At 38.8% G+C, this 13,200-nt stretch overlaps 1 protein-coding gene across 2 annotated transcripts in view; it reads left to right on the plus strand.

Moving 5' to 3' along the window:
• Window positions 1-13,200, plus strand: part of ncanb (neurocan b) — a 229,684-nt gene that overhangs the window by 154,133 nt on the left and 62,351 nt on the right. For both annotated transcript variants that reach the window (XM_055218762.2, XM_055218761.2), the window contains exon 9: window positions 4,468-4,584. In XM_055218762.2, coding sequence (XP_055074737.2) covers window positions 4,468-4,584 — 117 coding nt within the window. The remainder of the gene's footprint in view (window positions 1-4,467; window positions 4,585-13,200) is intronic.

Consider the following 13,200-nt stretch of genomic DNA (forward strand, 5'->3'; position numbering starts at 1 on the left):
ATACTTTTGTGTAGAAGACTACTTAACATTATAGAAACCCTATCGAAATTCTATAAAGCAATAGATTACAATAGAGGCACACTTATCGCTCTTATTGTGTGTAGTCTTAGTGTTTATGATGACAAATAAAGCATTATCCTCTTTAATTCATATCGTTGTCTGAACAGTCTGATTGTTTGAAAATCCATTTAGAGTCTGCTGAGACTTCAAACCACATGATAAAGGGAGCGCTGGCAATTCGTGTTTACCAGCACGGGGACCTCTGCGAAAAAGTCACATAAGTAAATACAAAGAGACGGAATTAGGGAATGGGACCTATTTTAAGCTCTCTCTGTAATTAATCATAAGCCGACGGCACGAAAAGAAAAAGCTTTTAACTGCTATCGCTCGCATCTCAGTCCCACGTTTCTGTTTTTGATGTTTACCCAGCCTCCTACACGTTTGCTACATTAGCTACTCTCTCAATCCCACATTCAAAATATACAAACACACACATACACGCTCATCGCAAAGAAATGTGCTATTGATCTGTTTATGTACTGTACATCTGAATGTTATCCACAGCTAAGAGAGAGACGATTTCTACTGGGAACAACATAATAAAATGGCCTACATCGTGACTAATTGTTTGCAAACCAAATGTCTTTTCTACCGCACCGGTACCAGTTTAGCACTGAGCGCTCTCCATCCTCGCAAAGATGATTCGTTTGACAGGATTTGGGATGAAAACGCTCTCGAGTGGGCACTGAAGAGTTTATTTCATCATGATGATGCCGAGCAGTCCTTGAACTCTGTCGCTTCAATAGAGGAGGCTCGGGTCCGGGGCGGCATTCATTAAATTGGTCAACGCGGATCTTTGTGTCGCTGTGGCCCACTCAGAGAATTCACAATAGCCCCGACACCTCTCTCTGAACCGTGCTGGCTTAAAGAGCTCATGAGATGTGGGGGAATGTTTATCTATTCTTTACCAGTACGAACCGGCTGTCACTCATGTGTCACACACCCGTCAATCTCTGCAGTACACAGGGGTTTCTGCTGTCTGGTGTCTTTGTTTTCAAATACGATTGAAGTAATACAAAGTAAAAACGACAAGATTGTCCAGTTTCGAACTGTCAGATTGTGTCCTTGATAAAGTTTTTAAAAGTTTTTGTGGAGGAGACTGTAAAGAAATTAATGCAGAGTAGGTCTGATTCAATCTGAATGTTTTCTAAGTGCGCGCTTGCTGTAGGTTTATTTCATTTCATTGAAATACAAATGTTTGGACTTGTTCGGTTGGAAGAAAAGAAATATAAGCGTTTGTGACAACGTTTGTGTATAAGGGTGGGCGATATGCCCAAAATCTTCTAAGATTCATTTTATGTCATGACAACGATATGTATCACGGTAGAGGGTTTTTATGTTTTAATAAGGTTTTTCTGTTATTCAAATCTTTAATACCATAGAAATGTTAATATTTCCCACAAAAACCTTATACAAGCATAAAAAGAAGATAAAAACAAATCTCAAGCTCTCTGAAGATAAACAGTCAATGATAAAGGAATGATAATAAATAATTATGTATGTATGTACAGTATATATATTTTGTTGTCATGTTGGAAGACCCCGCCTCGACCCATCTTCAATGCGCTAACTGAGGGAAGGAGGTTGTTCCCTAACATCTCGCAATACATGGCCCCGGTCATCCTCTCCTTAATACAGTGCAGTAACAAAAGCACCCCCAAAGCATGATGCTACCACCCCATGCTTCACAGTGGGGATGGTGTTCTTGGGATGGTACTCATCATTCTTCTTCCTCCAAACACGTTTAGTGGAATTATGACCAAAAAGTTCTATTTTGGTCTCATCTGACCTCATGACTTTCTCCCATGACTCCTCTGGATCATCCAAATGTTCATTGGCAAACTTAAGACGGGCCTGGACATGTGCTGGTTTAAGCAGGGGAACCTTCCGTGACATGCATGATTTCAAACCATGACGTCTTAGTGTATTACTAACAGTAACCTTGGAAATGGTGGTCTCAGCTCTTTTCAGGTCATTGACCAGCTCCTCCCATGTAGTTCTGGGCTGATTTCTCACCTTTCTTAGGATCATTGAGACCCCACGAGGTGAGATCTGTCGATCTCCCCCTCCGAGGGAGATCGACAGTCATGTTTAGCTTCTTCCATTTTTTAATGATTGCTCCAACAGTGGACCTTTTCTTTTCCAAGCTGCTTGGCAATTTCCCTGTAGCCCTTTCCAGCCTTGTGGAGGTGTACAATTTTTTCTGTAGTGTCTTTGAACAGCTCTTTGGTCTTGGCCATGTTAATAGTTGGATTCCTACTGATGTATGGTGTGGACACGTGTCTTTATGCAGCTAGCTAACTACCTCAAACAGGTGCATCTAATTTAGGATAATAAATGGCATTTTAAAGGCAGACTAACAGATCTTTGAGGGTCAGAATTCTAGCTGATAAACAGGTGTTCGGGTGCTGATTTGCAGCTGTATCATACAAATAAATAGTTGAAGGGTCATCCATTGTGATCTCTGGATTTTTTTTGGATTGTGTCTCTCACGGTGGACATGTACCTGCGATGACAATTTCAGACCCCTTCATGATTTCTAAGTGGGAGAACTTGCAAAATAACAGAATGTTCAAATACTTATTTTCTTTATTGTATGTATTTAAAGTCGCAATGAAATTAAAATGAAAACTATATATATATATTTTTTTAATATTGTGGTATTATTAACAAATGACTTATCTGTGAGCTTCATTATTTTAAAAAAAATTGTGTGCTCATAATTTTTAATCAAAAATGCAAATCTCCTCCCCTCCTCAAAACGATCTCTCTTCACTTCCGGTCATAAGTATGGCAGGTGGGCGGGGTCTGGGAGAAGATCGCAGCGATTAGCAATTAGCAACACGACCCAACTTCAAACGATCCAATCAGATCTTGATGGACAAATTCAAATCCAGCCCTGCCTTATTTCATCTCAAAAGCCATTTCATTCGGATATACGTCACCACGGGAAAAATAAGGCAATCGCTACTTCCGTTTCATGGCGACTTCAAGGCCAATAAAGCATCAAAAATGGTCAAGAGCTTAATGAGCAGTGGTTGCGCGACTTGCGCACTCGTCACACACAGAAAGAGCGCACACATATAGAAGTGTTGTTTGTGTTTCAATGGCTTAAAATAATTTGTTTTAAAACTGCGGTGCTTAAATACGTGTACAGCGTTACATTTTCGTGACCACACGCACAGAGGCGTAATCTCGAAAGACACAAAGTCCAAAATCTCTACCGGTTAGTCATGTCTTCCGGTTTATCGCCCACGCCTATTTGTGTATAAACATTTGTTGGCCTCATTCATTCTTAAATTGTTAATTTGCATGTAAATTGTCCTAATAAACTGAATGCTACCATTGACACAACTAAAACTGCAGTTCAATCCCCTTTCATGCTTTGCCCCCTCACACATCGCTTTCTCTATGATTCAGCGTTTTGCTAGAGTTGTTTTATTATGTGTCAAGAGATTGCACATTTAAAGAAAAATCTCCTGTAGGATAGATAAATAAAATAAGCTGTCACTGCCGACAGAAAACATGTTTTGTTTGTTCTTCCTTTTACCGTATATTCCTGTTAAAGAGTTCCCAAGGCCTCAAACAAAGTAAAACTCGATAAGAGCGCACTTCACTCGATCTCCAATCAGCCTTGAGCCCCACACTGATTTTTTTATCCGGTCCGTGTTGCGATTTATCTACCCTGCTGTAAATAATTACGTGTTTGGTATTATACCGGAGGAGACGCTGTGTGTTTGATGCACTGTCAGATTGTGTCTCGTGGTTAGAAACAGATTATAAAACAGCACTTAATCAATTTACGGCATGAGAGTCGGAACGTCCTTGGAAAAGTTCTCCCTTCTGTAAGTTGATGTAATTATGATTTAATCTGTGAAATTTTCCATTTATCACCGCACCTCAAAACATTTCACTCCACAGGTTTTTCGAGAGTTATAGCTTACAGGAATAATGCGTGTTTATGACCTGAGAACGGTAAGGTAATGCGCCATAAAAAGCAAGGGAAAGTGTGCAGCAGTATTGTAGGCGATGATCGGATAATTTATGAAGACCGGGATCATCCGAGACAGACATGGTGAATCGCATTGTCCTTCCCTGAGGATCATCTGTCACGATGACATCAAACCTTTGTTAATATCTCACCTTGTTGAAAGTCATACGCTTGGGCTTCTTCTGACAGGGATAGTGAAATGTTGAACATAGCTCTTATGTATATTTTTATGGAATATTTATGGGTTCAAACCTGCACCTCCTAGGTTCAAAGTTCAGTGCATTAACCAGCGCTATAGGCCAGGTCTTCCACTATCAGCTTGTTTTATTCCAACTATTCCTTTATTTGCCAAGATATTTTCTATCTGCCTTCCAGTGCCAAAAAACTTTACCTCTCTTGTTTATCTTCTTTCGCAGCGGAGCAGGATCCTTGCCAGACCAACCCGTGCCTGCATGGTGGCAGCTGTCTGATAGAGGGGGAGGGCTATAGTTGTCTTTGCCCTCAGGGTTATTCTGGAGAGAGCTGCGAGATCGGTGAGTGGATTAAGAGAAGGGTCAAGGGTCGCAAAAAAAAGGTTGAGGGCTTTTGAAGGAGCCCCACAGCAGCTCAAGGCTTGAATTTATGCAGAAACATTGCTAGTGTTTCTACCCTTAAAACTCGAAGTAGATACAATGGATATGATTATTAGCACGACAAAGACTTAAATAAAGTATGACCACCTAAATGTAATTTAAAAGTACCTTGACTAGTTTGTATAGATTTTTTTAAGCAAGTCGATGTAGTTCTGCAGAGAAAGACAGGTTTATAGACCCAGACAAAGATATTGTTACACAGATGCTGCGTTTAGATCCGCCATCTTGTATTGGTCAATATTTTTCATTCAGCATTTATATAATAGAGTTTGCACAGTTAACTGGGTCATATAATTCACTCTACCGTACATGCAGTATATAGCGAGTTGTAAATAATTATACACTTTATTTTGTGATATGTATTGCTGGTATATTTTATTATCCAATTATGATTGCGTAATGATTTTACAGACAAATGGGCATCTCACACAGGTAATCACAAAGTTTGTGCTTTGTTTTGGTGAATGAATCTTAATTCTTATCCAGTCTCATCGCTTTAGTTAGGTGGTGTTAACAATCTGGCCATGCTGTATGACATAAAGTGTGTTTTTCTAATATTCTTGTTTAATTAAAGGGCACCTATTATGCAAAATCCACTTTTACAAGGTGTTTGGAAATAAATGTGTGTTGGCATCAGTGTTGGGGGTGACGCATTACAAGTAACGTGCATTACGTAATAATATTTTCTAAAATAACGAGTAAAGTAACCCATTACTTTATAAATGTACACATTAATATTTCAGTTACTTTTTAAAAAGTAATGCGAGTTACTTTTCAGTTTAATTAATAAAATTAAAATAAATAAAATTATTTACTGAATTAAACTGAACATATTAACGTAGAATTACGCACTCTTTGCGCCTGAGCGGGAACAGTTTGAGTCAGAAACAGAGATGGCAGGCCAGAGGTTGACATTTTTGGGATCATAAAAAACACCTGCAACGCCTGAAAGAGATCAAGCCTCAGCCAAGTAAGAAAAAGTAATGCAAAAGTGACTTAAAAGTAACGTAAACATTACTTTCCATGAAAAGTAACTAAGTAATGCAATTAGTTACTTTTTTGGGAGTAACTTAATATTGTAAAGCATTACTTTTTAAAGTAACTTTCCCCAACACTGGTTGGCAGTGTGTAAAAAAATCCAATTCAATATGATTGAAGGTTACGACAATACAGTTTACATGCACCCTAAACATTGCAATCTGATGTAAATGTTCGTTTACATGTACATTCTACAGAAACCGAACATCTGCTCAAGCGCACAGCCAGGGTTGCCAGATTCGCGTATCAAAACCATATTAATGGACATTTAAAACTAGCCTAAAAGCATCCCAATGACTGTCCACAGCCCAAATAACAAAATAATTTAATCTTTAACCTGCAGAGAAAACAACTGGTGGAAACAGTTTAAACAGTAGCCCAAATCTAAACATGATATAAAGCAGAGGACTTGGCAACGCTAGGCTGCGGACAGCATCTCTCGTCTAGTTCACGCCATTGCCTTGTTGTTGCGTTTTTCTGTGGCAAGAATCATGTGATATAAGAGGTAAATATAAGACGTGAACTTGTGCACAAATGTTCTGCGCATGTGCACAATGCATTTTGCATCCGATTGAGAAAATACTATGATTCACGTGTTTACATGCGTGCTTTTCTCCTGCTGATCGGATCAGAGATCGCAGTACACCACCCTCTTCAATACATTCCAAAGTTGCATCCAATCGTCCTCAATTGTATTGATTAAGGTGTTTACATGAAGGCTTTTCAATACGATTGAGCCATCAATACGATTACAAACAAATTATTTGGTTGCATGTACTGTCTCTTTTGGTAAGGGAGTGAGGAGCTGTAGCTCATTTGCATATAAAGGTACAGACATGAAAACAGTGCGTTTTTGGATTTTGGACATGCTATAATAATTGATCTGTTGGGGTATACTATTTTCAGCTGAACCTTCACAGACACATTCTTGGCACACCTGAGACTTATATTACATCTTGTAAAAATGGGCATAATAGGTGCCCTTTAAAAAAATAGATCACCCACAATCTCTTCTCTGTTTATGGGCAGATCTTGGCCATTTCTATAAGGCAGACCTGTAGACGCATCATAGTATTCGGGAACAGTTGGTAAAAATTTAAGCAGCGTCTAGGTATTTATATCTATAGAGAGGCAGAAAGACCCGAGTTCACCTTGTGCAGCTGCGTGTACAGAAAGCGTCCGCGTGAACTGACAGGACTGAATGAAGCTCATTCTTCTCTGTCAGATATGAACAGAAGCAGGTGAAGAGGGAGCTAGGCCACAGGTTGAGGGATTTTACGAAAATGGGAACACATTGTGAACAGGATAGCAAGGTTGTGCTACAGTGTACAGCATAAAAGGCTAGATAAAAAGATTTAGATAAAGCGTGTGCACAGTATTTTGGATAAATTACGTCTTTTTGGATGTTTTCATCAACTTGATCGTAATGCTTGGTGATATCTCTTTTAAAGGAATATTCCATTTTCTTAAAAGAAAAATCCAGATAATTTACTCACCACCATGTCATCCAAAATGTTGATGTCTTTCTTTGTTCAGTCGAGAAGAAATTAAGTTTTTTGAGGAAAACATTGCAGAATTTTTCTCATTTTAATGGACTTTAATAGAGCCCAACATTTAATACTTGAATCAACACTTAACAGTTTTTTCAACGGAGTTTCAAAGGACTATAAACGATCCCAAACGAGGCATTAGGGTCTTATCTAGCGAAACGAAAAAACATATTAAATATATTTTAAACCACAACTTTTCGAGTAGGTCCGGTCCAGCGCAACCTAACGTAAATGTGTAGTGACGTAGGGAGGTCACGTGTTACATATATAAAACGCAAATTTGCGGACCATTTTAAACAATAAACTGACACAAAGACATTAATTAGTATCAGTTGACATACAACAACGTCGGAACGGTCCTCTTTCAACACATTTGTAAACACTGGGGCGGAGTTTCTCGTTCGTCCTCTGTGACCTCTTGACGTATTGCGTGGGGTCACGCTGGAGCATCACAAGCCGATTTTGACGAGAAGTTGTTGTTTTAAAAGTGGAGATTTTTTTTTGTTGTCAAAAATGACGGTCGTTTCGCTGGATGGGACCCTTGTGCCTCGTTTGGGATCGTTTGTAGTCCTTTGAAACTCTGTTGAAAAAAAACTGTTAAGTGTTGAGTTAAGTATTAAATGTTGGGCTCTATTAAAGTCCATTAAAATAAGAAAAATCCTTTTTTCCTAAAAAAACATAATTTCTTCTCGACTGAACAAGGAAAGACATCAACATTTTGGATGACATGGTGGTGAGTAAATTATCTGGATTTTTCTTTTAAGAAAATGGAATATTCCTTTAATATAATTACATCTGATTAGATTTGAGATGCTGTGCTTTTGTGGTCACCTTATTGTAAGAGAAAGGCAGAGGCCATAATAAAGTGTCATTGCTGAAGCATAATGGAAGAGGTGTCAACATGCCATAGGTCACAGCTGTGTTACGGTAGTGAGGTCAAAGGTTAGCAAAGCTGAATTATCCCAAGTCTCATTATCAGTCTTTCACACAGAGTCAATATGTGAATTATGCTAAACTACAACAAACGCTCAATCTATCATATTTAGCGCATGTGCCGATACGATGCGATTCAAACTACTACTGTGGGTAAACCCATTTATGGATTCAAATCACATATGCTTTTGTTTACCATTCTGCACAGCCTCTGGGATTCATTTCTTGGGATTTGATTTAAACAGAATTCAGATAAAAAAAATTGTTTATTTAATTCGTATTTTTAAGCATTTGCAGATTGCTTTAGGTGATTTAATAATTGCCTTTTTCTGGTTATTGGTGAAGCATTTATGCAGTGATTTTGTGAAAGCGACGTGTGTAATATTAATTACAAGCAAAGGCATGAGGTTAATTGCTTATTACTGCAAATACTTGACCAGATTTGTACTGACCTAACTCTTGATCTCTCTAGTCGACGTATTAGTAGAACAAAGAACAGTGAATTATGATTTTGTTTCCTTTGTGTAAGTCATTAAAGGTGTTTGCATCACTGATACTATTACTAATACTAGGAGGATTTGAACCGAGCCTCTTACTATAACTAATAAAGTTTGCTGTATAACATATTCTTCACCTCTCGCACTTACGACATGAGCGATTATATGTGATATAAATCACACGGCTTGCTAAGGCGAATGCACAAATGCAGTACTTTGATGATCGCTACCAAAATACAATCTATAGATAATAGATATCACAGATTAGGTTTTTATGTAAACCTAATCTGGTTTTTTGATTATGTGAAGCATGACACTCGTGACATTGCAACACAATATCCTTCGGGACTGAAGGTACTGTAGGGCTCAGCAGTTATTTGGGTACAGGCATTTAGGATCCTTGCATAATTTATTGACTCGGGCAATTGAAACATTTATGAGGATAGCAAAGAGGCTTACTGCAGGGACAAGATCACTTCCTACAGACATACCGCATGCCAACATTAACCAAACGAGCCTGTCCATCAATGTCTATAGAGATTTACCTCAAGGAGATACCTGAGCTGGATTGAGACGCCTCCTGAGTTTGGCTGTTATCAATTATTTAGTGAAGTGTTGGAGAGTTCGCACATTCATTCAAAATAGTGTAAAAGTGTGTTGATGGGTACACTGACGTTTGGATTGCTGTCCGTAACAGGGCTTGCTTGGTTTGTAAAAACATGTATTCACAGTAACACATTTACAGTCTATTCGGCATGAGAACAGAAATAATGAGCTCGTATTTATGTTAAAATGCTTCCATACGGAAATGTGAGAGGCACAGTCTTAATTTTAGCCCAGACATCTGTTTTAACTGGACAAACTTCTGCATTTTAGAAATATATGATTCCTATGAGTGGAATTTGTGGTATCCTGTACAGATTTGGTAAAGGATTGGAAGTTGCAGTAGAATTTTTATTACTAGTCTACTTGATAAAGGCAGGGTATCTAATTTTGAAAAAATGCTAACGGTAGCCGACTAGCAATAAAATCTCCATTCAAATCGCCATCCAAAGTCACGCCTCTTTCAAAACACATGAACACGCACAGATCAGACGTCCACATCTCATGTCTCAGTCACCAGTGAGAAAACTTTGCAGTACAAAGTGAATAACATTACCAAAATAACCCTTTCAGACCCTTTGCCTCCTGCAGCTGTTTGCATCTCGTGATAAAGCAGTAAAGTTACCGATGTTAATTTGGGTTTTTGCTCTTTGCTGATCCAGGCGTTTTTTTCTGTTGTTGTTATAAAACATGTCTTTCATTTTGTGGCTCCTGTGCAGGTTGTCAATTCACCAGGAAAATTTGCCGTTCCCCCTCTGTTTACAGACGGGAGGTGAGCGCACGTGAGCTGTCTGATGACGTATGGTGTCTGCGTGAACAGGCTGCACGGTGGCATTCAAATTACGCTTACGGATGAGGGACAAAAAGGCAACGTCTGTTCGAACCGAGATCTATGATTGGTTGAACATTTTTGGTCCTATGCCTTTTACAGATGACATACATTTCTACAAATACATTTAAACATCTTCACATAGTGATTGCTATCAAGATGTGAGGAGACTTTTAACCAGCATAACTAAAAATGTTTCTGGATCAAATCAGATACCCTGCCTTTAACAGTTAATAATTCAGACACATGTTGCAGAGTTTCAGTAAAGATCCATTAGTGGAAACCCCAAGTCAACCATGCTTAAATGAATCTTTGGAGTGAAGGTTACTGAAAGATTTATAAGATCACATTTTTACCCACAGGAAATGGAATGGTTCATGTTGCATTACTTTTAACAAAACCAACTACAAATGTTGTCCATCTGATAATTTTACCCACTAGCCATTGGCTGATGTATCTCCCGTATAGCTCAGCGGTGGAGCATTGCGTTAACCGTACAAAGGGTTATGGGTTTGAACCCAGGAGTTAAGTAAACATTAAGGGTACATGTATTCGTACCGGACCGTTTTGGTACAGGGCTTTCGGCACGGTGCACATGTGCATCGAATGGCCGAATGCAATATTTTGTGTGCGGAACATAGGTGGAACATAATATGTTGTGTGCGTTTCCACATGAACATATTAAGTGGCGTAATGCGGCTTTCACATAGGAAGCGGTGTGCGCTGCGCTCGCCGCTGGGTTCAGCGCAGCCAAGGGATTTGTGCTCTGCTGGCCAGACAAAGTAGTGGGGTTTTCAATAAATTACTACAGTGTTTATATTTGGGTTAAATAGTGGATGAGGAATACAGAGACTGATGTTGCCTCGTCTCCATTTCACGTAACTTTAAGCTACCTACCTACAACAAACTACTTGACTTAAAACACACCTGACATGCCAACTTGAATTGCTACGTGTTTCCATGGCACGGCTTTCCTTCCGATGTCTTTGTAGAAGCTCCGGGAATTCCGAGTATAAGCTCTTCGTCCATTTTGTTTGAATGCCCCATTTCTATTGACTGTGCTGGTAATCGTCACAGAGCACAGCGCAAAAGTTAAACTATTTTGAACTCGCGGCGCAAGCCATTGAAATGAATGGGTTTCATAGCGCAGCGCACACCGCATCCTATGTGAAAGTCGCATAAGTCAACGGAGTCATCCGGAGTTTTGCGTGTGTTTGATGCACTGGATTTCATTGAAAAGTCTCAACCGGGTCATGAGTTGCATGCGGTAAATAAGACTTCTGTCTTATGTTGGAAATAGGCGCGTGCATATTATATAAATGACACGAACATGTAGTGTAGGGCTGGGCGATTAATCGAAAAATAACCGAAACCGAAATTCAGAACCTCTAACCGACATTATTTTATCATGTCGGTTATTTCGGTTTTTAATCCTGTTAATACTTTCCCTTTAAAAACAAACTGCTGCGTGTGATGTTGCGTAACTCCGCCCGTCCTGTCAGTGGCACAGCGAAACATGGAGGAGAACTCAAACACTGTTTAACTGAGCAGCAGGATCATCTAGTGCCCAAAAGAAGCACAGTACTTTTTTTTAAGAAGTACTCGCGAATGTGCAAGCACCTGTGACAAAAATACGGAATGCGCGATCGGGTTTTTACCGCACACGCGCTCAGTTTAATCTACCGATGGGTCTCTAAGCAGCCCGGGTAATGTCATTACATCTCACTCACTCAAAACCGCGAAAAGACGCGCCCGCGTGAGTTTAATTAGACACTTCAGAGATGACGGAGAGAGAGAACGGGAGAACTTCTAGTCTACATTAACACCAAAAGCATTACAGATGAGAATAAATGGCTTAGACATCAGTGCCCAGTTAAGAAAAAATGGATTGAATACAAGAAACGTGTAAAGGATACAGTCCAAGTATGTATTTTGCCGTACTCATCTCATTACAATATGCTATCTGGATACAACTTATTATGTATGTATCTTATGTCTATAATTAGTCATGGGGGTTGTATGATTCTTTGGTTCATAACTTCCCATTCTGAAAGTTTCATCAATTGTACATAATGACATGCAACATCTGCATAGAGTTAAGTCTATTTAATATTTTTCAGTAATGCAGTTATTTTGGGAAAAATGTGAATAATTGCATTGCAGGCTGATTTAAGGTGTGCCCTAAACTTTCCAACCTTGTCAGTGAACTATGAGGCAAAAAAATAATCGTTTATTAATCGTAACCGATGTCAAATGTTAGATTAACCGAGGTTTTGATTTTAGGTCAAATCCCCCAGCCCTAATGTAGTGAATCATAAGTTAAACTGTGTTGTATAGTGTTGCATGACTCGTACTCGCTCCTCCCGCGGTAGTAACTCCTCCTTCTTCATTTTTTTGTACGTTATCGGAAAGAATCAGTAAAGCTTATCTGTCTTTTATAAATCTGATTAAACTAAAGACTCTTCTGAGATATTAATGACGTAATACTACTCTTTATGTACTCCAGATTAACATCAGAAATGCAGAAACAGCGTGTGTTATGTGAGCTTTAACAAACTAAGAGCTTTCAGTTCTCTCAACTTGAAATATTAAGTTGGCCATACTAATTGTCTTAAAACTTCTTTACTTATCTCTACGAGTTGGATTTTTTTACAGTGTACCTTGTAATGCACTGTAAGTCGCTTTGGACAAAAGCATCTGCCAAATGCATAAATGTAAATGTATTTGTTGGAGCTAAATAGTGAAAATTCAGAAAAAGAAAGTTTATTTCTCTCTTTCTCTATAGCACACTTGAACTTTGTTTTATTGTTTTTCTTTTTCAAGCAGAGACTGTTGCTTATCGATTCAAAGCACACCCATTTGAATCCGTCTCAATACACTTTGTTTCAAACAGTCAATATGTCTAGCCTGAGATGCAATTTAATCTTACCCACAAATCATATGTACTTGAAAGGGTTAACTCACTACGTGCCATTTTTCGTTTTTGATAGAATATATTCTTTTCCGCTACTATTTCTTACTATAAGTGTATTAAATCATTAAGCTGTTGGAGCTGCTGTAATTTACA

This window comes from Misgurnus anguillicaudatus, chromosome 23 (assembly GCF_027580225.2).
Source record: "Misgurnus anguillicaudatus chromosome 23, ASM2758022v2, whole genome shotgun sequence".
NCBI classification, from domain to species: Eukaryota; Metazoa; Chordata; class Actinopteri; order Cypriniformes; family Cobitidae; genus Misgurnus; species Misgurnus anguillicaudatus.